Below are 26,815 nucleotides of genomic sequence, written 5' to 3'. Positions count from 1 at the left end.
GTTAGGTAACTCCTCAGGTAGGAAACGGCAGAGCCAGGATCTGAACTCAGGGGGTCTAACTCCGTAGCTTGTGGTCATTTCCAACATAGCCGATGAGGAAATGGAAGGAAGTCAGCCTGGTTTAACTGGCCTCAGGAAAAGACTCTGAAACCACATGGCATCAGTTGTCCTGATGCATTTTGACCACATGTACACTAAACAGCCCAGCAGAGGGTAGGTCCTTTAGCAGAGGACTGTACACCAGGGTAACTTGGTGAGTCTTTAAGCGTCCCCATCCCTGATGCGTAGAATCAGAATCCTGGAACTAGGGCCTAGGAAGTTGTATTTTAAAAACATTTTCAAGTGTTAAGGGAACCATCATTTTGCAAAACCTGGTCTCTAGATAAGTTCCTTGATTTAGGATCTTATTTGGAACTTGGACTTCTGGGTAACTATTGGGACAAAACGGAAGGACACACAAGGAAGGTTTATTTAAGCCACATCAAGACAGTTGATCTGACTTTGGGGGCTCCTTAGGTAGAGCTGACATTTGCCTGCTAGTTTCTAACAGGCTTCTGAACCTTCAGATTGCCCCTGGGGCCTCTGCTTCATCTCAGGCTAATGCAGGGGTGCTGTTGCCTGAAGGCAGGCACTGCCTCTAGAGCTAAGGGAAGAGAGTGGGAAGACCACAACACTGACTCTCATTCTACCTCCTTTCAGCCTTTCAGTGTTATGATGTACCCAGCTGGTCCTGGATCTGGTGACTCCCCAGAGGGCTTCCCGGAACAACCGAGGCTCCAGCCACAAATTGGAAATCACACAGCTCAGCCACTGGGTACTAAAATTGGGAGTATTAAACAGTCCCTCTTCCTTTACAGTGTGGTTGGGGCAGAAGATTGAGGGTGGGGATGGGGAAGAGAGAGTCAAAGAAGTCTGGGTTGCACAGAATTGATGGAGGAACTGACCTTCATTTACTGCCATGTTTTGTTCAGTCAGCCAACGAGGTTTATTTGGTCCCTTCTGTGTGCCTGGCAGTGTCACAGACACTGGAGACACACCTCAAGGGAAACCAACCAACCATACTTGCTTCCGTGGCCCTTGTGGAGGGTTCACCTCCTCCCTTTTTTGGCTCTCTTACCAACGAGACACCCCTTTTTTGCCAGACTGTGGGGAAAGGGCCCATTTGGAACAGGATAAGGAAGGATACAAATCTTACATACTGAAGCAAGGTGTGGACTCAATGTGTCACCTAAAATCTGAGCTGGGGAAGAGAGCTAGGAAAAGGAGAAAGATGCTGAAGAGCTTGGTCTCTCCAACCTGGGCTGAGACAGGCTAGATCACAGAAGGCACAGCTGGGCAAGGCCTTAGACAAGCCCAGCACCTCATTTTACAGATGAGTGAACTGAAGGGCAGACAGATGACATGGTGGGCCCAAGGTGGCCACTAGTTATAGCAGAAGTGGGAATAAAACTGTGGCCTTTAAATAATACTACGGCTTCCCCAGGGAGGGGTTTAATTTCAAGTCCGTGCGCTTCCACGTTGGTGGGGAGCCAGGCAGGCCCCGCCTGTTGCCTTGGGAACTGGCTTTTCAGCCCCGAGGGCGCATGCCCGGCCTTGCGCTCCCAATAAAGTTGTTGTTGAAGCGCAGCGATACCACGTGAGCCGGCCCGGGGGCGGAGCCGGGGGCGGGGCGAGACGGAGGTGGGGCTGAGCTGAGGGACCCCGCGGCCGGCGGTGAGGGGCGGTGGGCGCGGGTGGCTGGCCATGATCGCTTCGTGCCTGTGTTACCTGCTGCTGCCGGCCGCGCGCCTTTTCCGCGCCCTCTCAGGTACTGGTCCCGCGTCCAGACAGGCGGGTGCCAGGCCCGGGCCTGACTCCCCGCGGGGCCTGGGGCGGCGTGCGGCGCGTCCGGCCTCACGACCACCTTCCCCCAGCCGTGCCAAGGTGTGGGAAGGCGCTCCTCGGCGCCGCCGTGCCAGTCGTGGACTCCATGAGGCCCGCGCCTGGCGGGCGACCCTCCTGGGCGGCTCCCTCCTCACGCCTGTGACCTGGAGGCGCCGGGCCACAGTTAACGTGGAGGGGGCCGGAGGAGGGGCAGGAGCCGCCCCTCTTTGGCCAGGGGTGCGGAGAGATTCCGGGGCCTTCTGAGTCTCTGCCCTGGGGTCGGTTCCGGGGCCCGCTGAGTTTCTGCCCTGGGGGTCGGGGAGGGTTGGCCACTCGGGGCCCAGGTAAGGGCCCGAATTCCCCGTGGGTAGGGGCCGGTCGGCCCGGAGGGTCTGTGGGCTGAAGACCTGGATGCACCTGCCTTTCCCTGGGTCGACTTCACACTCATCTTTCACAGCTGCCTGAGTCTTTGGCTGAAAAAAAAAAGGATGCTTAGAATCCAGAGACACAGTGAAACCTCGGCTTTGAAGCAATGTTCCGTGCTTTTGGAGATGTAGCGGGGTGGAGGCGATTGCCCAGTGGGTTCTTTAGAGAGAGAAGAATTTTTGTTTGAATTTGTCATGATCTGCTTGCGCTCCCCTTTCCTGATCCTTGACATTCCGGAAGCTATGTAGGAGACTGTCAGTTCCCCTCAGAGATCTCACAGAACCCCCAGACTTTTTCTCTGGCAATTTAGAGGGCAGGACAGACCAAGAAGGACTTTCTTAGAAATAAGGGATCCAGCTCTGTGCATTCTGTGCTTTTCCTTTTTGGAACTTTACACAATGTGTAATTTCTGTTATATATTTCTTATAAAACATTTATTTATGTATGTGTTTGTGTGTATCTGCCACTAGAATGCAAGCTCCAGCAGGGCAGGGCCATGTCTCACTGTACCTAGTGCTAGCACACTGCCTAGAATATAGTAGGCACTCAATTCAGGAATGCCTTGTGTATCCATACTTCTGAGGACTGAAAAACTCCACAGAAGTCCTTGTTTTCAGGGAACTAAGGCATATTCCTCTAACCATGTTGCTGTCATTTCTGGAGCTCTGCCAATGTCCGTAACGGCAGCCTTAGTGACATATATTAGTTCAGAGGTTTAGTTAGAGTTTTAGGGATCTCAGAGGAGAGGCCACCTCCTCCTACCCATCCACACACACCTGTTAAAGTGGTCCCATTTGTATTTGTGCATTTGGTTCCTACAGAAGATTTTCTTTTAATAAAGTAATTCTGCTGCTGAAAAACAAACCACCACCACCACCCAAAACCTGCTAAATTTGAAAACTAGTAACCTCACACATATAAGCCAAAGAAACTTGGCCATCTGGTATCCATAGAGGATGTTTCAAGGGGCAGGGAATTAGCAAGTCCCTGAGACTAAAGTCAGCAACCCAGACTATGGTTTTAAAGCAGTTTCCCAGTCTCAGCACTGTTGACATTAGGGCCTGGAGAGTTTGTTGTCGGGCAGTCCATTGCACTGTAGGGTGTTCAGCTGTATCCTTATCCTATAACCACTAGATGCCAGTAGTATCCCCATAGTTGTGTCTCCAGATAATGCAGAAATGTCCCCTGAGGGCAAAATAACCCCTGGTTGAAAACCACTTGTCTGAGGGACATAAATCTGCCATAAATATAATATGTCTTCAATATTTGAACCATTTTGAAGTTTTTCTTGCCTTAAAAAAAAGTAGAGCTAATAAAGTGAATCTGGTGTTTGAGGGTCATCATTATACATGTCACTTGTCCTGTACTGTACATAAGTGATTTAGTTGTAGCGGGGTGGGGAGGTGTTTGTTTGCACCAAAATACTATACTTGGATTTGGGGGCTCTAATTTTAGAGCTTTTCCCACCTGCTTTTTGTCTTTCAGCTGTCACTGTAGGGGCTGTAGCAGAGTGACAGCAGCTGGCTCTTGCTGTCAGTTGTTGGCACCTTTTGATTTACAGCTTCTAGAGTGCTGTGGAATGAGGAAGCTGATAATGAAGTTTGTGAAGTTTTATGAGTAGAATAAATAGCTTTGAGAAAAGGACCCAGAGCGTTTGCTAAGAAGTAGATTGTATAGATTTTGAAATACACTTTTTGTCTACTTCAGGCCTTTTTCTTTTGGAATGCATTCATAAGTTAGGGGGATTTATAGAACTAGAAAAGCTCTTGGGGATTATCTAGTTCAAACTTCCCTTGTCCCCATTTTACAGTCAGGAATGTGTCCATCTCACTAGGGGCATTGTCCAAGGGCACATAGTTTTGTTAATTTCAGTATTAGGCCATGACCCACAGTTCTGATTCATGGTCAAGTGCTGGTTCCAATGTAATGTGGCTCTTAGAACTAAAGAGTTGATGTTAATAGGGGTCTCAACCTTCAGATAAAAGGGGTTATATGAGACAATCTCTGTCCTAGATTATGTGGGATAGTCATTCTTTCATTCACACACTGAATGTTTATCAGATCCCTGCCATATGAATTCGTTCATACCTGCAAAGCATTTAGAACAGTGCCTGACACATAGTAAGCACTTCTCTCTGGTGGTGATGATGTTCCAGGCACTACAGTGGGCAGGCTCAGTGATGGTACAATGATGAGCAAGGTGAATATGATTCTTGCTTCTATGGGGCTTGTGTTAGAAGTTGGGAGAAGAGTGTGGGTTGGGTGATGCTGTCATCTTGTAACATGGTATTTTGGTTTTCTTCTTAGATGCTTTCTTCACATGTCGAAAAAATGTCCTTCTGGCGAAGAGCTCGTCCCCCCAGGTAGAAGGCAACTTTGCCATGGCCCCTCGGGGCCCCGACCAAGAGGAGTGTGAGGGCCTGCTGCAGCAGTGGCGAGAAGAAGGGTCAGGCCAGGTGCTCTTGACTGTGAGCGACGGTCCACTTGTAGATAAAGGACTAGCCCAGAGCAGCCTGGCACTCCTGATGGATAATCCTGGAGAACAGGATGCTGCTTCAGAAGACAAGTGGTCCAGCAGGCAGCTGAGTGACCTGCGGGCAGCAGAGAACCTGGAGGAGTCTTTCCCTGAGGTGCTAGGAGAGGAGCCACTGCCAGAAGTTGAGGGCCCAGTGTGGGCAGCTGTCCCAATGCAGACTGGCCCCCAGTATGTGGACAGTGTTGTCCTCCCAGTGGGTGCCCTGGCCACAGAGCAATGGGAAGAGGACCCCGCAGTGGTGGCCTGGAGCATAGGACCTGAGCCTGTGCCCGCCCAGGAAGAGGCTCCTATCTGGCCCTTTGAGGGCCTAGGGCAGCTGCAGCCTCCCCCAGTGGAAGTCCCATATCATGGTGAGTCTGACAACTGGCTGAGTGAGCCAGGGCAGCAGGTTGTCTCAGATGTGGGCAGAGCCATTGCTCAAGAGAAGGTTCTCTCGTGGGGAGCTCTGCCGCTGCATTCTGTTTTTCTGAGACTCTTGCAGTGGCAGATCTAGAGGGGCCTTAGAGATCATCTCATCCAGCCCCATGGTCTTTCAGATGCGATTGCCACATGCCTAAAGTCACATAGCTAGGTCACGGCAGAACTGAAAGCAGACCCTAGTTCTAATTTTCCACAGTATTGGTTCTCTGGAGGTGACCCAAGGGCTTCTGGGGTAGGGGTGGAGAGCTCTCAGGGCTTCTACTCTGCCTCAACCAAAGATAACTCCACTTTTATCTGTATTACATACTGGGCTTCCATTAGAATTTGAAGAATGAGTTCTGTGACTCACATAGGTTTGAATCTACACGGTAGCTCCACGTTCTAGGGTAGATGGGGAACACATTGTGGTTTCTAGCCCCACAGGCTTTTCTAGGTTTAGAGGTCAGAAGACACCCAAGGCTGAGATTCCTGTGGAAGTGTCTCTAACCTTAGATGATTATTAAACACATTGGTTTGAGTGATTCCCCAGAGACCCTTGGATTTATCAAAAGAGAAATTGTTGGCCATATTTAGTGAACATGTACTAGGTGCCAGGTACTATGCTAGGTACTGGGGATACAGTGGTGGACAGGTCAGGATTGTCTCTGGCTTTTTGGAGCTTACTGTCTAGTCTGAGAATGTCCATAGAGTGCTGCTCAAATTGGCCACAGTGATGGATGGGTGACAGGGAAGATGAAAAAATGGACTTTGTATGCCATATCACTGAGTCAGGAGTGGAGATGACAGGGCCTGTGGATAACATGGACTAATTGTGGACTTCTTCCCAACCCCTTTGCAGAAATCTTATGGCGAGAATGGGAGGATTTCTCCACTCAGCCAGATGCTCAGGGTCTGGAGGCAGGGGATGGCCCTCAGTTCCAGTTCACTCTGATGTCCTATAACATCCTGGCTCAGGACCTGATGCAGCAGAGCTCAGAACTCTATCTGCATTGCCACCCGGACATCCTCAACTGGAACTATCGCTTTGCGAATCTCATGCAGGAATTCCAGCACTGGGACCCCGATGTGAGTGAAGACAGGGGATGTGCCACTTTGCATTTGCTATGGACCTGGGCTGTTTCCCAGAGCTCTTGGAAAATGAGTTCAACCCCATGGTGGTCTGTATGATTGGAGTCTTGCCTGGGGCTGGTGCCGGCCTGCCTGCTGTAAATGAGTTTTTGGCAGATGCTTAGACTCCGTAGGTGCACACTTTCCAGCACCTTTATGCGGGGAGGGAGACTTGAAGGATTCAAGGAGCAGGAAAATTGAGCACATGTGTCTGGTCTCAGCGTAAGTCTGGGCATGTTCTTGCTGGTGGTGTCTATCTGAGAAGAGTCAGCACCCAGGGGAAGTTTCAGTGTGACCCAGCCTGAGAGCCACAGCAGCTTCTCACACGGCCTCCGTGCCTGCTCCCGGGGTGCACCCACCGTTACTCTGGAGTGATTGGTTTCCTTGTCGTTTTCCCAGATCTTGTGTCTCCAGGAAGTCCAGGAAGATCATTACTGGGAACAGCTGGAGCCCTCTCTGAGAATGATGGGTAATGCTGCTCCCTGGCATGTTTGCCAGTCTTTCTTCCTACAGCCCTGTCTGCTCACTCCCGAGATCTTTCATCTCAGTAAACTCTCAGTCCCACCTGTGAGCTAACTCCTTTGTGTGGGTGAGAAGGAAAGTAGAGCCTGAAGTTTTAAAGCAATTCTGACATATATTGCCACTTAATCCTTGATGTGACCAACCCTGTGAGGCTGAATATTATTATCCCCATTTTACAACGAGGAAACTGAGGTTCAGAAAATTTGTGTGACGGGCTCAAGGTCACAAAGCTATAAAGCTCATAGGTTGTGGGGCCTGGACTCCAACTTGCCTGACTCTAGAGTCCATGCTTTTCCTGCCCAGTTAACATTGCTTTGTACCCTTCTGTCCCTCCTTCCCCTTCTATCCACTCAGTTGCCTGGTTACAGCTGTAAGGGAACCTCTGTAGAACCAAGGAATTGGCAAGGACCAGGACTCCCCTGACTGCACAGGAGGAGCAGTGCTTTAGGCACACACGCCTGGGCTACTGCCACTGGTTGGAGGGATTCAGGCTTCAGGAACTCTAACCCATCTCCTTGGCGGGTGTTCCTTGCAGGCTTTACCTGTTTCTACAAGAGGAGGACCGGGTGTAAGACAGATGGCTGTGCTGTCTGCTACAAGCCCGCAAGATTCCGTCTCCTCTGCGCCAGCCCTGTGGAGTACTTGCGGCCTGGCTTAGAGCTCCTCAATCGGGACAACGTGGGCTTAGTGTTGCTGCTGCAGCCACTAGTCCCAGAAGGCCTGGGGCAGGTCTCGGTGGCTCCCTTATGTGTGGCAAATACCCACGTCCTGTACAACCCACGCCGGGGTGATGTCAAGCTGGCCCAGATGGCCATTCTCTTGGCTGAAGTGGACAAAGTGGCTAAGCTGTCAGACGGCAGCCACTGCCCCATCATCTTGTGCGGGGACCTGAATTCTGTTCCTGATTCACCTCTTTACAACTTCATCAGGGATGGAGAGCTCCAGTACCATGGGATGCCGGCCTGGAAGGTAAAATGGGAGAGGTCACTGTGGGGGTGGGAACACAGCCTGAGGAGAGGTTTGGGTGTTGGCATCCAGTGCTCTTCTGTGGCAGGGACCTCAGTTACACCTGTTCCGGCTCCCTCCTGCTTTTTCTAGCTCTGTTGATGGCTGGTACCCAAGCCTGGAAATTAGAAGCTCGTGAGTGCCTTTGGTATATTGGAATCCTTTAGTTTTTATCATCAATTTATTTTTAGTTTACAAGTGCATAAGTACTTAAGTGCATATAAGTACACAAGTACATCCCTGTAAGAATGAAAAGATTTAAAAACAAGACCAAAGCCCCCTTCGTTACCTACCTTTCCCACTTCTCTCCTTAGAGTCAAGTAATAACTGTTCAAAGTTTGGTGTTCTTCCAGATCATTTCCTATGCATTTGCAGTGGTTTCTAAGCTCCTGTGACAATGTAATCATAATCCACATTTGTTAAGCAAAATTAACTGTGTACCAGGTGCTACTTTAAGCACTTTATATGTATTAACTCATTAATTTTCACAATTTCTATCATTGCTTCCGTTTTATAAACGAGAAATGTAAGGCATAGAGAAGTAATTTGCTTACTCCAGCTCACACAGGTAGTTAGTGGTGGAGCCAGAATTTGTAACTGGGTTGTCTGGCCCCGGAGCTCTTGCCCTCCAGTACTGTGCTGTGATTGCTTCTAACAGCGGATATATAATTTACCTTGTGTGTTTATAAACATCATATATTACTGTATATTTTATTTTGTAGCTCGGTTTTTTTTTTCACTCAACAATGTACATATGGATCTGTCTTATTCCTTATTACTGCTGAATGTTGATAGCATAGCTATAGTTTTGCCTTAGTTTGTTTGTCCCTACTAATGATGGGCATTCAGCCTGTGCTGATTTCTTTATCTGTCACTTACTCTCTCCTTGTTCCTCTGTTTTGCCCCTACTGATCCAATTTATTGCTCAACTTTTGGCAAGACACAGTGGAGAAAGGACACCAAATGACTGAATTATTGTTAAGTACTTGGGACTTTTATTTTAATGAGGTTACTCAAGTGCCAATGATGTCCTGGTTACCACATGCTCAGAGAAAGGCATTATCCTGCCAGGAAGCTGCTGTAATCAAGGGGCACAGGGAATGGAAAGAAGAGTTTACTAAGTGCCTATCATGTGACAGCCGCAGTTAGGCATAGTGATTAAGAGCACTCATTTTGAAGCCAGACAGTCCTGCATTTAAATCCCTGCTCTACCACCTTGGGCAAGTTACTTCACTTTTGTAAGTCCCATTTGCCTCATCTATACACTAGGGATATAATGGGACCTACTTCAGAGGGTTTTCTTTGGTAGATTAAGTATAATAATGCACACAAAGTGTTTTCCAGTACCTGCTTCAAAGGAAGCAGTCAATAATTGGTAGTGGTTATTGTTATCAAGATTCTTAATTGTATGTGGTATTATTATCCCATTCAATAGTAGAGGATAATTGACCCCAAGAGAGTTAACTAACGGGCCCAAAGTCACACAGCTAGTAAATGGCGATAAAATTGAAGCTGCGTTTGACTTCCGAGGGCATATTGAAAATGTATGTCCTTCAAGGGCAGAGAGATTGTGTCTGTCACTCCTCTCTCCCTAGCACTTAGCTAGTGTCTTGCACATAGCTGACATTCAAATATTTGTTGCTGTTAAATTAAATAAAAGGGATTTTGCTACACACATTGGGGATCTGCAGATGACTGATGTTGCTGAACATTTCCCTACTGTGTTCTGTCCATTCCCAGGCTGCTCATTGGCTTTGACCAAGGATGGTGACATAGATACTCTAGAGTGCTTTGCTGCATTTCCCATTTGGTTTGACCCTGTAGCTTCTGAATAATAGGCTTAAGATGCTAGACTTGGATCCAGAAGACCCAAAGATCAGGGTAAACCTTTTCTTATTGCAAATTAAAGTCCCTGAAAGTTGATATTCTCAGCACAGAGTAGTGTAGATTTTTCTGAGGTGAAATTTAGGGGACCACATGTTCATACAGTTTTGTTCTCTTTGACTCACATACCTCACTGTCTTGCCCCTTATTCCTGTCTCATGGACATTTCAGTGTTTCTAGTAAAAAAAAAAATAGTGGTTTTAATTAGCTCCTTATTTTTAACCTTCCCCTGAAACTCATGTGTTTTGCTTATTATTATGTACATAGTATGTGATTGTGTGTGTGTATGTTTGTCTATATGTCCCAAAACATGGGCTATTTCTTTTTTCCATCTTAGCTCCTGATTCCCATCTGCTCTTTCTTTGTAGGTATCTGGACAGGAAGACTTCTCCCATCAGCTTTACCAGAGGAAGCTGCAGGCCCCCCTATGGCCCAGCTCCCTGGGCATCACTGACTGCTGCCAGTATGTCACCTCCTGTCACCCAAAGAAACAAGGTGAGCACATGCCACATTCTGGGTTGGTTGTGCCTCCATCCCCATTTTGGGAAAAAGGTAGCATCTCAGTGACAAGAGAAAGTGTAATTCCCTCAGTTCTCTTAGCACATTCCTTTGTTTTTCTCATTGTCCTTCTCATGGTCACCCAGTAAAATGGACTGCTTTAATTCATAGCTGTTGGAAAATCTCCTTGTCTTCAGAGCCAGACTTCCTCTGTGTCCCTGCACTGGAAGCTTCTTGGTATTAAGGAAGCCTCAGCATGTGGCTCCTCTTCCTTCCTTTCACTGTATGCCTTTTCCTGGTTTGCAGAGAGACGTAAGTATAGCCGAGACGTCCTACTACGTTTCCGCTTCTGCAACACCGCCTGTCAGCGACCTATAGGACTGGTACTTATGGAAGGAGTGACAGATGCTAAGCCAGGTAATGGGAACTAAGATTTCCTTGGTCTTCTTTCCTCTTCACCTCTGATATTTGTCAGTTAGGTGGTTTCTTAGTCTTTTCTAGATATAATTCTTAGAGATCAGCTTCTGGTAATAAGTATGCTTAGAAGGAAGGTCAGTGGAGTTCACTGGCCATGTGCAGTGTGTTGAGAGTATGGACCAGGAATCAAGAGACCTGGGTTCTAACCAGCTCTGAGACCTTGAGTAAGCCACTTAACCTTTTTAGGCTTAAGTTGCTGGTAACTAGCATGTGTACAGCATATTTGGAGAGAAGACATGTGGTAGGGCTTTGAAAATCATAAGGTGACATCACTCCTGGTTGTAATAAAAAGTTACTCCTACTGAGAACTTCCAGATTGTACGTAGAAGAGTATACTTGGCATTCTCCCTTTCTTGTCTCTGAAACCACTCCAAAGCAACAGGGAAGAATGGAAGAAAGAAATGCAAACTCCATCTTTGAGAAAGCTAGGAGATCTGAAGATATCTGAAACCATGAGCCAAAACACAGGTGGAATGGCTGCAAGAAGCACTGGAGATCATGCAGGGTTGCTGGAGGAAGTATGGAGACACTTGTCTGTGGGGCCATATGGATCTTGGAAAAAACCAGCAGAGTGTATTTCTCCAAGGTGAGGATTGTACCTTGAGGCTCAAAACCAAAATCTCTTGTTTCATCAACAAGAATAAGATGTACAGGTTGTGAAAGGAGATTGTCTGAACCTGTTTTGGTCTGAAGAGGCAGTGGAGGCAAGACTGATCAAGGAATCAAGCCATATTTGCATGAAGCAGTCTGTTTAAGTGGCAGGGGAGAGAGGAAATAGTTACAAAGCTGTGTATCTTTTTTGGTTGGGGAGAAGTAAAGATTAAAAGGATTCATGTACAACCCTGTGTCACAAGGAAAATGCCTATTACTTGTAATGCATACCCAGTCCTTCCCTTATATAAGTTTTGTACAAATGCATGGTACAGAAAAACCTCAACTAATTCAAAGCTGGGCTGCCCAAAAGGAACCAGTATGAGATCTGTACTAAAACACTATAAGAAAAAAAGGTGAAAGGAACAGGAAAAATAACAGGCAGATAAAAAATATTTACTTCAAAAATAAAAATTGTTGCCATGGAGCATATGAAAATTATGATTATTTTCCCAAGATTAAAAATATTAAGCAATTGTCTTTATAAAATAAGAGCACAAAAATAAAATAATTGCGTTTATAAAGTAAGTTTAGGCAAATGGCAAGACATCAGAAGATGAAACGTAAGCTGCAGAGCTCAGGAAAGAAGCGGAATAAAAATTTAAAAGTCACATAAAATGAAGACAAAATTAGATGCAGCACAAGAGAGAATAGGCACTGCTGAAAACAAGACAGGAGACAGAGGCTAGAAAGGACAAGAAGGACTAGAGAGAAAATGACCGTAGTGGAAGATGAGATTCAGCATACACGTAATTGGAGTTCACAAGGAAGAAAGCCAATATAGTTGCACAAAAGGGATATTTAAAGGTAGGATTCAAGGAAGATTTTCCCCAAATGAGAAGATCTGAATCTTCAGATTGAGAAGGATGTCTCATGTCTCAGTAAAAAATGTCATAGGAGAATCAACAGTAAGACACCCTAGTTAAAGTTAACAGAAGTCAAAGATAAAAGAATACTTAGGGCATTTGAACAAAAAAGATCAGGCTACTTTTAAGGGTAGATCACTTTGGCTTCAGACTTCTTAACATTAACATTTGACTCTAGAAGACAGGGGAGCAAGGCTTTAAGGAAAGAAGGTGTGGCTCAAGAATTTTATACAAAACCCAAAGCCTTTCTTGAAGAAACTGCTAGAAGAATAACTTAAGACAATCAGGCAATGACTGGAAAAACTATAGTAAAAGGATTGGTGGTAAACTATGGATTCATTGTTTTCCCTCTAGGAATTTAACTTGAAATGGTATTTTGCATAGAACAGTGAACATTTCAGTGGCTCGAGTTTTTTTAATTGCAAAGCTAAATGTATTATTACAGCTGTGGTGACAACAATAGTAATAATGATGGCCACCATGCACTGAGTGAGCCACTAGGGTGTGCCAGGACCTGGGATAAGTGCTTGTATCAGTTGGGCTTAGGCAGGGAAGCCAAGAATACAAAATCCTAAAGTTAAACAGTAGTTAGATCCCACATACGTAATTTCACGTTAACAATAGGTTATTTTTAAAAAAATCAGTACTGTACTTGAAACATAAAATAAGCATTTCAATTTAATAAGAAAATAAAAACCTTTAAAATACATACTGACAATCACTTTGTAAGTAGAATCATTGTGTAGTGGGAAAATATCCAGTTCACTGGTAGTGCCTAGTAATACCAATATTTTAAAAATTGAGATTAAATTTGGGTAAACACACCATCCACCACTCACTGTGAACATGCCCTTCCGTTTGTTCAGTAACCCCACCCAGGGCTGAACAGGCTCCTGATGAATCTCTTTTAAAGACTCCAAATCTAAAAAGCTACCACCACCTTTAGACCATGAGTAGAAAGACTTAAGTACGAAACAAGGAGATCATGGTGTATGATCTTTTTTCTAGAGAATGTGTTCAGATGTGCTAACAAATAGTATTTCCAGTCCAATATGAGAGTCATCCAACCCAACTGTGCACATCAAAACTTGCCAACTTGACTGTGACACTGACTTCAATGAGACGCATCTGAGTTTCAAAAGGAGCTACAGTGCTAGGAAGTGATGGTCTAACTTTCCCACGGATTGACATTGCATCGCACTGGAGTGTTCTACATTCATAAATTGTATAATTTAAAAAACACTATGCTTCTCACTCTCCCCAACTCTCTTTATGAGGGAATAATTCATAAGAAGGGAATCTAAATTTTAAGCCCCCCTCTTGTAAATTATTTTAGTTATTTGTGGTTTCTTTCCAATATGATTCTTAAAGACACTGAAAGGGATTACTATCTTTTCTTTTTCATGATTGTTTGCATATTTACATTTATCTCTGGAGTTTTTAACATGTAAGAATAAACCATATGCCCAATTAAGTGCATTCTAGGAAAAAAAAAGTTGCTAATAGGTGACTTTTGTAAACCACTATTTATAGACAGACCAGATAGCCACAGAGGAAAAGTTATATGGTCATATTTGTAACCAGGAAAGTTCTGAATCCAACTTCTCCACTGGCCCATCCCTGACACAACTTATTATCCTCTTCCCAGTTACTTGCAGAAGAACTTACTTGCTTGGCTGCTACCAGTGCTGAATGGTCCAGGAAGATGTTGCAGCTGAGGTTGAGGCAGCTATGGCCCATGGCTCACGTGGCCTGGTGGGGCAGGGAGAGGCCTTGAGTCCTGTGTAACTGCCAGAGCAGTGCTGTTTGTACATAGCACTGCGTGGGCAGAACCTGGTATTGAGGGAAGCAGTTTTCTTTCTTTCTTTTTTGATTTTCTTTTCATGTACTAAAAACAAACAAAACAAAACAAAACAAAACAAAAAAAGCCTTTATTTTTTATCCTCATACTTCTATAAATATTTGGTAAGTATAAAGGTCTAGTTTGAAAATTGATTTAGTCCATTGTCTTGCAGTTTCCAGCATTGCTAATGAGAAGTCTGCTGCCATTCTGAGTTTTCATCCTTTCTTTGTTTCTCCTTCTCTCTAATCTCTTGATTTCTGAAATTTCATGGTGGTGTGCCCTAGTCTGGGTTTTGGTTTCATTCATTGTTCTGGATACTCCAGGGCTCTTTCAAATGGAAATGAATTTATTTAGATTCATAATTTTGCTGGTAATATTTCTTCAATAATTTCCTACCTTCTGCTTTTTCTTTTTGGAGTTCCTATTAGTTGAATATTAGAATGGACCATCTGTGAGATGTTCTCAGGTTGTTCATTCCTTCTAGTGATTTTAAATTTCTGTCCGTGTATTTTTAATTTCCAAAAGCCCTTTTAAAACAGTTGCTTCTTTTGTTATACCATCCTTTTTTTTTTTTTAAATGAACCCAATATTGTCTTCCTACTACTGAGGATGATATATTTAAAAATTCCATCTATTTCTTCCGAGGTTCTTTTAAGAGTTCCTTTCTTCCCAGTTTCCACCCCATTCATTGTTTGTTCTCAAAGATTCCATCAGGCATCCATTCACATTTAGGAATGAGACATGAAAACCTGATTAAGGCTCTGTGTAAGGGATGTCTCTGGTTGATTGGTGAGTTTATTGTGCCAGTTTTGATTTTCACCTCTCTCCTATCTTCTGGAGTAATGGTGCCTCTGATTCCTGACCCCTTACACAGCTCAGAAGCCTAAATTGGCTTGCCTTTTGCTGGGAGGAAAACCATTTTCAGTATCCTGCTAGTCACTGTGATTTTTCTGACTCAAAATGAACATGTTAGTGTTAAGAACGTTTATGTTCCAAGTAACATCACATTAGTCATCACAGAGTGAAACCCTCATATTTAACAAGGAATAATAGAAAATAGCTAGAGGTAGAAGGTTTGAATCTTTCTCAGTCCACAAGAAAGCAAGTAGAGGAAAGATAACTAAGAATATAGAAGACTTAAGTAACATGTTGTATGGTAAATCTGATTGATGCATATCAAATTCTGAACATTGAAAGCAGAGCAAAGACATCTTTCTAATTATCCATAGGAAATTCTTAAGAATTGATCATATATTAGACCACCCCCGAAAAATCAATAAATTTCGAACAGTGGAAATAGTATAGTTAGCTTTCTGTGATCACATGTGCAGTAAAAATACAAATTGAAAACAAAAATGAAAACACTTATTATCTGGACACTTAAAAAAGTTTCAAACCACATTTGGGTCAAAGGTGAAATTTAAACTGAAGCTGCAGAATATCTATAAAATAACTAATGAAAATACCATACATTTGTGAGATATAGCTAAAACAGTATTTAGTGAAAAATTCATTGCATTATATAGAACATTTAGAATCATAGAATTATATTAATAGATAAGAAAAGATGAAAGTAAGTGAATTAAGCATCCACTCATGTTAGAAAAAAGAACAAATAAACTGAAAGAAAGCCAAAGGAAAGAAGACTAAAATGGAAATAATTTAGAAAAAGAAAAATAGTAAAACTAATAAACTATAATAACAGTCGGTTTTTTGGTTGAAAAACAGATGTCAGATTAGCTAACTTATTCAAGAGGTTGAGGGAGGAGCAACAGTATCCAGATGCAGAAGAATTAATGGTATTATAAGGTAGTTCTTTTCTCAACGGAATGCAAAAGAAATTTAAAACTTAGATGGCATATATTAATTTTAGAAAATGTAATTTACTAAAACTGTAAAGGAGAGATTTAATATAAATAGACTATCACAGGGTGAAAAAATAGAAAAGGTTCTCAGAGATGCAGTCCCACAAAAACACTAGGCTCACATTGATAGAAGAGCATCATCAAACCTTTAAAGAACTCGTAATTCCATTACTATTTAAATTGTTACAGCATGCAGAGGAAGAGGATGGCCAAATTATTTTTATGAAACAAGCATTTTGAAACTAACATCTGACAATAATTACACAGAAAAAGGAAACTATAGAAACTAATATTAGGAGACTAATATTCTCCACTTAGGAATATTGATGCAAAAAATATAAATAAAGAATCAGGAAACAGAATCTAGCATCACATTGAAAGAGTAATAGACCATGACCAAATGGACTTTATCAATATAAAAATAGTCAATATTGGGAAATCTATTAATATAATTTATCATGCTAATATATATGAAATCTGTTAAAATATAGAAATGCATATCATCCTACAGATGTCAAAGAGACATTTTAAAAAATTAACATCTATCCCAGATTCTTTAAAAAAGAGTCTTCTTAAACTAAGGAAAAAATAGATTATCCCTTACACCATTAAAATACATTTATCTCCATCAGTCAGACTAGGGGCGTTGGTGCACTGTGGAGGGAGGGGCATGGAGCTGCCAGGTGCCTGAAAAAAAAAATTTATCTCAACTCCAAAAATGAACATCTTGCTTAAAGAAGACGTTCTAGTAGCGTTCCTGTCAAAGTCAGGAGCAAAACAAGGATGACCGTTATGATTATTCAATTGTGAGAGATACTAACCAACAGAATTAGAAGTAAAAAATAGAAATATAGGCAATAAAATAGAAGTAAAAAAATGGAGAGGAGGTTAAATATTACTTCTTGCTAATATGGTTATATAACTGGTGATCTAAGAATCAACTAAGTAGCTGGGTAGAATATTAATATACAGAAATCAATAATATTTGTATATAAAAATAATGATATATTTGTTAAAAATTGTAATAAAGACCTCATTCATAATAGCAGCAGAAAGAAAAAACAATACGGAAAATATAAGAATATTTCATTTCATCTTAATTATCAAACTTACTGGCATGAAGTTGTTCATAACATTCTCAAATCTTTTTTTAAAAAACAGTTTTATTGAGACTGATTTCACATACCATAAAATACATCCATTTAAAGTGTACAAATCAGTGGCTTTCAGTATTTTCAGAGTTGTGCAACCATCACCACAATCTAATTTTAGAACATTTTCATCACCCCCAAGAGGAAGCCCATATCTATTAAAAGTCATTTTCCATTCACCCCTCCCCTTGTGAAAAATCAGTTAACCATGGACTATGGGTTCTGGACTCTCAGGTTCCCTTCGTCTTGCGTTTATTCTTATGCCAGTGCCACACTGTCTTGATTATTTTAGCTTTGTGTAAGTTTGAAATAGGAAAGTGTAAGTCCTGTAACTTTGCTGCGTTTTTTTTTTTTCTTTCTCAACATTATTTTGGCTATTCTGGGTCCCTTATACATTTTTATATGGGTTTTAGGGTCAATGTGTCAATTTATGCAAAAACATTAGTTGGAATTTTGACAGGAATTTACAAATTTGTAGATCAATTTGGGAAGTGTTGCCACTTTAACAATATTATTATCAATGAACATGAAAATCTTTTCATCTATTTAAATCTTTAATTTCTTTCCATGTTTTGTAGCTTTCAGTGTCTAAGTCTTACCCTTCTTTTGTTAAATTTATTCATAACTATTTTAAATCCCTTTTGATACTATTATAAATGGAAATGTTTTCTAAATTTCATTTTTCAATTTTTCATTGCGAGTGTTTAGAACTGTAATTCTGTTTATCTTGTATCTTGCAATCTTGTGAACTCATTAGTTCTAATAGTTTTTTAGCAGATTTCTTAGGATTTTCTGCATATAAGATTATGTCATCTTGCAAATAGAAATAGTATTACTTCCTCTGTTCCAATCTGGATGTGTTTTATTTCTTCTTCCATGATTTCTGTAGCTAGAACTCTCATTACCGTGTTGAGTGGTGGGACATAACAAAATGCATCCTCTCACTCTTTACGCTTAGGAAATTCCAAGGGTTTGGGGAGCTTTGAGCCAGGAACTGTGGAAGGAGACTGACTGTATAAAGACTGATAATATATGAGAAATATATTTTGTTCATCTGAATGACCAAGTATATATTTCTTATAAATTACAGTATTGTAAATGTTGAGGAATTTTTTATCTACGTTCATAGGGGGTGTCAGTCTGTAGTTTTCATTCTTAGTGATGTTTTTGTCTAGTTTTGCTATCAGAGTAAAACCTGATAGCATGAGTTGGGAAGTGTTCCCACTTTTATATTTTGGAAGTGTTTGTGAAGGATTCATATTACCTCTTCTTAAAAATGTTTAGCAGAATGCACCAGCAAAGCCATCTAACCCTGGACTTTTCTTTGTGAGGATTTTAAATTGCTAATTCAGTCTCTTTAATTGTTATAAGACTATGCAGATTTTCTACTTTTTCTTGAGTCAGTTTATGTAGTTTGTATCTTTTTAGGAATTTTACCTAAGTCATCTGATTTGTTGGTATACAGTTGTTTATACTATTCTTGTAATTTTTTATTTCTATAAGGTTGATGGTGATGGCCCCCTCTTTCATTCCTGGTTTTAGTAATTTGAGTCCGCTCTCTTTCTCTTGGTCATTCTTTTTTTTTTTTTTTTAATTGAAATACAGTCAGTTACAATGTATCAATTTCTCATGTACAGCACAGCACAATGTCCCAGTCATGCATATACATACATATATTCCTTTTTATATTCCTTTTCATTAAAGGTTATTACAAGATAGTGAACATAGTTCCCAGTGCTATACAGAAGAAACTTTTTTTAAAAATCTGCTTTTGTATACAGTGACTAACATTTGTAAATCTGAAACTCTCAAGTTTATTCCTTCCCACTCCATTTCCCTGGGAACCGTAAGATTGTTTACTATGTCTGTGAATCTGTTTCTGTTTTGTAGATAGGTTCATAGTGTCCTTTTGGTCATTTTAGCTAAGGGTTTGTCAATTTTGCTGATCCTTGTTACCCTGTTTTCTTAGTCAGTTTGGGCTGTTATAACAAAATACCACAGACTGAATGGTTTATAAACAACAGAAATTTATTTCTCACAGTTTTGGAGGCTAGGTGCCAGCATGGTCCGGTTCTGGTGAGGGCCTTCCTCTGGCTTGCTGACTGCCAGCTTCTTGTTGTGTCCTCACATGGCAGAAAAATTGTGAGAGAACTCCCCGGGATCTCTTTTATAAGGGCACTAATCCCATTTGAGGGCTCCACCCTCATGACCAAATTACCTCCTAAAGGCCCCATCTCCAAATGTCATCACATTAGGAATTAGGATTTCAGCATATTTTGGGGGATACAAACGTTCAGTCCTTAACACCTATTAATGTCAGTAGGGGCTGTAATAATATCCCTTCTTTCTCTTCTTAAATTGGTAATGTGTGTCTTTTTTCTTTGTGTATGTGTCTGTCTATATATGTATGTGTAAATATGCATACATATATGTGTATGTGTGTGGCATACATGTATATGCATACATACATAGATATGTATACACACACAATCGACGGTGTGTGATAGAAAATTCCTGGTGGAGGAATACAGCAGGAATCTAGTAACATTTGTCGCTTCTGGAGAGGATAATTGAGTGGCAGGGGCCCAGGAGTGGGAGGGAGACTTTTCACTGGTATTTTTCTCTACATTTTGATTTTTGTACCGTGCAACCTATTCTTTTCTTCTTCTCCCTCTTTTGTATTATCTATTCTAAAGAATAAATTTTAATTAAAAAAAAAAGATGCTGAGCCAAGGAAGACATGTCTGTGTTAGAGGCTTCTGTCTGTCTGCTTCCTGAGTTCTTGGCTTTGGTCCATTGTTCCCTCCCCTCACCTTTTCTCTTTCCCTTTTCCTTTCTGGAGCAGTCCAGTCCAGGATTTGAGCGGAATTTTAGGTTGCAAGGTTCTGACCCTGCTTCACTGTCTGTGACTGATAAAACCCTTTCTCTTCTGTCTTCTGAAGAGCGACCTGCTGGCTGGGCTGAGTCTGTCCTTGAGGAAGACACATCTGAGCCTGAGCCTGACTTCCCCAGGTAATCTTCCAGTTCCTTTCTGCTTGCATTCTAACCCCATTTAGGCGTCTTAGAGAGATTCCTGTTGGCTTTCCTGGGGCTGATTTGGGGCAATAGTTTTTGCTGAGCTCTCTTTTCCCCTAATACCTGCTGAGGTTATGGAGGGGCATACAGGTGTGCAGAGGCCAGAGGTGACCCATCCAAGTTCTTGCAGATGAAAAGCCCATGCACTTTTCCTTAGGGAGTAAGACCTCACAGAAGAGCTTGCTGATGCACAGACAAGAGTACTTTAGGTACACTGCACCAGGTAGCAAGAGAGTGCAGAGTGAGGGATGTCAGCAAGACTGCGTGTAAGTGTGTCTGTTTCTAGGCTAGTTCTAGCTAAGACTGTTAGCCTCTTATTAGCATGGGAAAGAATTTGCTGAGATTTAGTTATTTGGGCTCATCCCTTTAAAAACTTACTAAAACCCACAGGGAAAAGTTCAATAATGTTTTGTTGACTGACATCTTTCCCTCTATCCCTGTAGGACTGTGGGCACCATCCAGCACTGCCTCCACCTGACCTCGGTATATACTCATTTCCTGCCCCAGCATGGCCGCCCAGAGATCACCACAATGCCCCTGGGTCTTGGAATGACAGTAGATTACATCTTCTTCTCAGCTGAGTCCCGTGAGAATGGAAACAGAACTGGTAAGCCTGGTGGATCCTGGGTTCCCAGAAGCTACCCCCAAAAGTCCCTGGGAACAGCTGATGGTAGGTCAGACATTGGGCACATGGCCTGGGCTGCTGGGGTCTGACCAGCTAAGGAGCAGATTTCATACCTACCTGACACGTGCCTACCTTCTATCTTTATCCTTGTAGCATTAGAGAGATGTGAGCAGAACAAGCCCTCCCTTTAATTCAGAGAGGAAAATAGAGTACCAGGGGGTGATCGGATTTGTTCAGTGGCAGCTGGTTAGTGAGGGACTTGGTTAGGTTAGAGACGTTATTTCCTGTCTTCTCACCCCATACTGTAGTCACAGTGTAGCAGTCTATCAGCCCCATGCCTGTTTTGTGTAAAGCATGTCTTTCAATGTATTTGAATTTTATGTTTAAAAATCAGATTTTATATAGAAAATCTGGATTCCCAGCTTCTCTTGGAAAGCCAGAATGTTTGGAATGCTGCGCCTGGGCATGCATTCTCTAGTTTGCCAGTCTTCCTGAAACCACCCTGCTTCATTCATTGATATATCACAGAGTATCTGAGAAAATGAGGCCTCAGCCAGAGGCAGCAGGAGATGAGGGGGTGGGGGCAGCCCAGGGGCTGAGGCTCCACAAGGCGTAGCTCACACAGGGCCCGCCCGCCCTGCACAGTGTGGCTGTGGCTGCTTTACCCACGGGCTTCTGCTTTGTGCTCCAGATCGCAGGCTGTATCAGGATGGAACTCTCAAGCTCCTGGGCCGTCTCTCCCTCCTCTCTGAAGAGATTCTCTGGGCTGCCAATGGCTTACCCAACCCCTTCTGCTCTTCAGACCACCTCTGCCTACTGGCCAGCTTCGGGATGGAAGTCACCGCCCTGTGACGGGCTCCCAGGGCAAGAGAGCTTCTTTTCCAGAAGAGCTCACAGGATCAGAGACTGTGGAAATACCCCATGCTTCTGGAAACTTAGATCCAAGACACTTATGTCCCTTCCCCTCCCCCTCTTTGTTCCCTTTTCCCCATGGTTAGATTTTCTCCAGGCCTGTCCACATTCTCTGCCTGTGGTCCCTTCTCCGCCCCAACCTCTTCCTAATCCTGTGCCACATATTTGGTGGCCCTGGGAGAGGCAGAAGGGGAGGTTCCCCCTTCCTTCCATGTATCCAGCGCTCCCCCTTGATTTTTAATTACCAGGGTTGCGGGAGCTATTGATCTCATTGATTATTTGTTTTCAGGCGGTTTCTTGGTGGTGCCTTCTGACTCGACCTTCTCCCTGCCTGAGACCTCTGGGCCCAGCCCTCTTGCCAGACATACACATGTGAGATGTGTGTCATGTGTATGCGTCCTCTGAGGGTGGGACTACTCTGCGGCCATGCCTGCCTCTGACTAGCCCACTTACCATACTGGGGCTGTCGGCCTAGGGGCAGGCGGAGGGCACAATCTGGTAGCTGTGTGCCACCAGGCAGCAGGAGGGACATGGGCCTCTTCTCTCCTTTTACCTTCTGTTTCATTAGGTGTTCATCCTGCCAAACAGGGCACACTCATCTGGGAACAAATAGGCCCCACGACCTGGAGCAGCAGATCCAGGGATGCACTCCCTGCCCCAGCAGCCTCCGAGCCTCCGACCCAGAGCTCCCCACAGGCCTGGCATGCTTTCTCTAGGGCTCGTCCCTTTCCCCAGGCTGCCCTGTGGAAGGCAAAAGTTTGAACTCCTGTGTGGGGGGGTCAGTGGACATGGATAGTGGTATGATGTACAAAATTCTTTAAGGATGAGGATAAAGACCTGTCAGGAGACTCCTGTCTTCCAGGGCTCTGCAGCCCACAGGCCTGGGCGAGGGTAGGGGTCCCAGTGCGGGGAGAGCGGCAGACGCTGCAGCGACCTCAGCTGGAGCTCAGGACCTCAGGGCTTGTTCTCTTGCCTCCGCACACCTTGGCTGCGGCTCTCTGTTCCTCTGCTCCCCCTGCTTTTTACTTTTGCTGCCTCCTCTGTTCCCTTCCTTTTTTCCCCTAGAAAAGCCTGGTATTTAGCTCAGGTTAAGACTTCTCAGCAGAAAGGTGGCCTTGGGCAAAAGTGGCCCAAGAACTGGAGGTGGTGGTGCTTGAGGATTGGCTCCGGCCGGCAGTGCCGTGGCTGCTCGCTGCCTCTGCTTTCCCTCTCCTGGCCCACACGCGTCACCTGCATGCCTTAATCTTTTATTGCTGGGTGTGGTCTGGGGTGTTCCTGGGCCAGCTCCTCCTCACATCTGCCAAAATGCAGAGTAGCTGTTGGCCCTGCAGATTTGACTTGCTGTTGGCCCACTCAGCCTCCAGAAAGGGACTGGAGGGAATGGCTGGAGTTAGGGACAGTTAGCCAGAGGTTAATGTTTTCTCTCTCTCTCTCTCTCTTTTTTTTTTTGAGAGACAAAGAACTAGCTTGAATTCTGCTGCTGCATTCATGGTTATAAGCTTTCCATGCCTAGGTTCTGGGGAATTTATCTATGCATGTATATTTTTAAACATTGTTTCCTGGGTACTGGGCATGTGCCTGTCTGAGCCCCAGGCCTGTCTGTCCACATCCCACCATTCACTGTTTGTCTCTCCCTGGGCAGCTCCTGAGGTGATCTCAAGATAGTGCCCTATTGGTTCCTAGGGCTCATCACTCTTCTCTTCTGCCAAGAAATGTAGTTTAAAAATGGCTAAATATGGCAGAGGGCAGGAGCTTGATAGATGATCTTTTCCTTGTTATTTGTTTGTTTTGGAAATGAAAGGGGTTTTAAATGGTTACTTGAACTCTCTTTTCCAAATAAAGGTTTACCTTTCCCCCTAACTGTTGGTCATTTTATTAGGACGTGGGAGAGGGAAGACCTGGAGAATGAGGTGGGCAGAGAGGAAGAGACTGATCCTGGGGTGGGGCCTCTTATCCTAGATCTAGACTAGAGAAAGGGGTTGCCATCTCCCTCTGGTAACAGGCAGGTGCCCGCTGCTCTGTGGCCTGGGAGGAACAGGGCTTTGAGCAAAGCCTCCTGCCCTGTTGGGGACATCTCTCTTTTCCATCCTCGCCGAGCTAGAGGAAAACAGCGCTTTGAGCTGCATTCATTCTTCCTCCATCTGCTGCCCCCATCCCTCCCCCGTCTGAACTGAGCTGCGTTTCAGGAAGGTCTGTGCCAAAAGCAGGGCGTGAAGTGTTTTCCCGGTCAAAGCTTCGGCAGCTGCATGAGGCATGACGTGTGTGGCAGATGCCTCTTGCTGCGCATCTATTTCTGATCATCTCTTGCATTCTGGAGCCAGGGCTGAGCTGTGGGCCATCTGTTGCTGGAAGGGTTTCTCTTCCTTCCTGGGCCTCACTCTGCTGGGACTTCTGCCTCCCTCCAGCCTCTTATTCAGCAAGTGCAAGCCCCTGTGTCTGTGGGAAAAAGCCCTGAGACCAAGTGTGGTTTTCTACCTTACCTGAACAGAGTCCCAGATCCCACACCTCGGAATCAGTGTCTGAGAATCTGGATTATTTAAAGCTACCTGGGTAGCAGTTGAACCACCTGGGTTGGGATTCAGCAGAAAGAAAATTTAGCCAGGGATTAGGAACACCACTTGTCATCTTGACCAGGTCACTTGGTGACTGTGGGTAAGTTAACTCCTCCCTGTGTTTCAGTTCACATATCTTGGTGAAATGGAGATTAAAATAATATTCTTTTCCACTTGTAAGGAATTTTCAGATCTGAAATTACTTGTTTGGGCTTTGACAAGCAAGGGATGCTACAAATCCCAGAGTATTGTCGGTAATTACAGTAACTGGTAATTACTGCTAACAATTGGAAGTGAAGGTGGGTAGTTCTCCCCAGTCTGAACAACTGGCCACTGGGAATTATTTTATAGCTCCTAAACTTTGAGGTGCATCCCTGGAGACCCCTTTCCTGGCCTGGAGGGCTTCCTCCCAGTGGGTGAGTCACACAGCATGTGCCTGGCACTTTGATGAATGGTTTCCAGAGCACCTCCACTTCCACTGTCACTAGACAGTGGCACTATGAGGTGGCCTTTCAGGGGTTCATATCTTACCTTTACATCTGGGGAAATGGAGACCCCAAAGAGGTAAACTGAGAATCTCCTTTGTTTTATTTCTTGCCACCCTAGCTCCTCAGAACACAGCCTTTTCTGGGAGTAGGAGAGAGGTTGTCCTGTAAGGCAGATAACTGGGCCTGGGCCTGGGAGAAGGGAAATGACTAACCAGACCACTGCTGGCTTGTTGTTCTGTTTTTAAATCCTGTTTTGTTCTTCTCTCCAGTTCTTGCCCTGGTGTAGCTATCAACTAGAGGACTGTTTCCTAATGGGTTACACAAAGCGCAGTGTGGCTTCTCTTCTCCAGGAAGCAGGAGGGGCCCACCTCTAGTTGCCACCAGGGGGAGAACTGCCCTGTGGCCCTACAGTTCCACACTCGTCCTGGTGCACCACTCCTGCTGTTTCTCTCCCCAACAAATGGGCAAAACAAAACTGTCCCAGGCAAGGGCCAGCCAGATGAGAGCCTGGTAAGGTGCAGATCTCGCTGGGGTTAGGAGAGTGTGACCTCAACACGTTTGGAAGGGAACTCCGACTTCTGCCCCATCCCTAGTCAGCTCCTGTGCCCAGAAGGTCCGAGCCCTTATGCAACTGTGGAGAAGGGTGGAGTCTCCACACTTAACATTCTTGGGGGTTTTGTCTTTCCCACGACTTGAGTCCTTTCTGGCTGGGTGCTGGAGGGAGTGCACATTCCCATGTGGACTGTCCCTCAGCACACCTGAGGGGGCCCATCACCACCACCTGCCAGGCCTCAGCGGGCCCCTCACCCCCTTTGCAGACACTGTAAGGCTTACCAGGCAGCTCGCATCCTGGCCAGTTGGCTTGGTCTTTGGTATGACCATCACTTCCTGTCACTGCCCTTCACAGTAGTGGTCAAGATGTCAGATCCTGGCAGATGCGGTGCAGAGCTTCAACCTCTTCGTGCCCTGTGAGAGGTGCCACAGCATCCACAGGTCCAGCCCATATCAGTCATGTGCCTAAATTAGGCAGGCACATGCTGTGAGCGTGGAAGAAGGGAGCAGAAGGAAATGGGGTAGGTAATCCCCCTGGTAAGCTGGGCTCTGGCCCTTGCAGGAGTCCAAAATGGCACTTAACCTCTGCATCAATTCTAAGAAAGTGGCCAAGTGGTGTCCGCGGTGAGCCTAGTTGACTCGTGACAGACTCGCCGTAGCATTTAACCAGCCCTCGTTTGTACAAGAGCAGTCCAGGGGCCCACCATGTATAACCCCATCTCACTGAAGCCCAGCCACAAGGCCCTTTACCTGGTACTTTAGTGGGACTTAAAGTGTAAATTTTTTTTTTTTTTTGGAGGGGAGGTAATTAGATTTAGTTGTTTATTTTTTGGAGGAGGTACTGGGGATTGAACCCAGGACCTTGTGCATGCTAAGCATGCCTCTACCACTTGAGCTATACCCCCCCTACCCTGAATGTGTAAATTTAACACTGCCTTTGTGTAAAGGTGTATAGTCCAAGTTATTCAAAAACTCTGGGTTACCTTTATTGAAAGCTGTTTTTTGGTATTGTTTAAGCTGGATTTAAATGAATCTGTAAATAACATAACTGCCTCTATTTAATGGTATATAGTCCAAGACATTCATGGATTCCAATGACCACCTCTCCTCTTCCCAGTGGCCACGCCTCACCACCACACCCTGAAAGTGAGGGACTCTTGCTGTGCTAAACTGTACTTCTAGTTAGGACTTTATGGGGATTGGCTGGGATAAAAAGTAGGAAATATACTCCCTCCTCTTACAAACTTAGGTTTTACTCTCAGGCTGAATGAAAGGAGAGCAGGGAAGTGGGAAGGACGGGTTAAAGGTGAAAAGTGCTGTGGAGTCTAAAAGATATTTCTCTGCAGGTCTGGTTTCAACTGTTTGCACTTGCCTTAAAGCATGGGGAGAGGTCCAGAGCTGGAGAAACAATGCAGAGGTAGAAGGGATGTAACAGGTGGGACCAGGGGTGCTTTCCAAAGCTGTGGCTTTAACCACCATAGATTCGGCACTGGCAAC

At 44.3% G+C, this 26,815-nt stretch overlaps 1 protein-coding gene across 2 annotated transcripts; it reads left to right on the top strand.

The window, feature by feature from the left end:
- The first annotated feature begins 1,656 nt into the window (after nucleotides 1-1,656).
- On the top strand, nucleotides 1,657-26,363 carry ANGEL1 (angel homolog 1). 2 transcript variants are annotated; one of them, XR_004320858.1, is made up of 10 exons: nucleotides 1,657-1,807; nucleotides 4,597-5,175; nucleotides 6,084-6,310; nucleotides 6,752-6,821; nucleotides 7,410-7,843; nucleotides 10,132-10,258; nucleotides 10,568-10,678; nucleotides 11,115-11,324; nucleotides 20,057-20,126; nucleotides 20,633-20,697. XR_004320858.1 is itself a non-coding variant. In XM_032482422.1 (10 exons), exons 1-10 carry the CDS (start codon nucleotides 1,744-1,746, stop codon nucleotides 21,664-21,666), a joined length of 2,007 nt encoding a protein of 668 aa, XP_032338313.1. In that variant the 5' UTR covers nucleotides 1,657-1,743; the 3' UTR covers nucleotides 21,667-26,363. The 2 variants fall into 2 exon arrangements, 1 of the variants encoding a protein (XP_032338313.1); XM_032482422.1 differs by lacking the exon at nucleotides 11,115-11,324 and adding an exon at nucleotides 21,506-26,363 and having other exon boundaries at nucleotides 20,633-20,796.
- The last annotated feature ends 452 nt before the right edge of the window (nucleotides 26,364-26,815 follow it).

This window comes from Camelus ferus, chromosome 6 (genome assembly GCF_009834535.1).
Source record: "Camelus ferus isolate YT-003-E chromosome 6, BCGSAC_Cfer_1.0, whole genome shotgun sequence".
NCBI classification, from domain to species: domain Eukaryota; kingdom Metazoa; phylum Chordata; class Mammalia; order Artiodactyla; family Camelidae; genus Camelus; species Camelus ferus.
This window is presented reverse-complemented; position numbering and strand designations above follow the sequence as displayed.

Coding starts and splice junctions, on each gene's coding strand:
- ANGEL1 (XM_032482422.1), top strand. CDS start 1,744: ATGATCGCTTCGTGCCTGTGTTACCTGCTGCTGCCGGCCGCGCGCCTT. Junction 7,844..10,131: donor ATGGGATGCCGGCCTGGAAG/GTAAAATGGGAG, acceptor CTTTCTTTGTAG/GTATCTGGACAGGAAGACTT. Junction 20,797..21,505: donor TGAGAATGGAAACAGAACTG/GTAAGCCTGGTG, acceptor TTTGTGCTCCAG/ATCGCAGGCTGTATCAGGAT.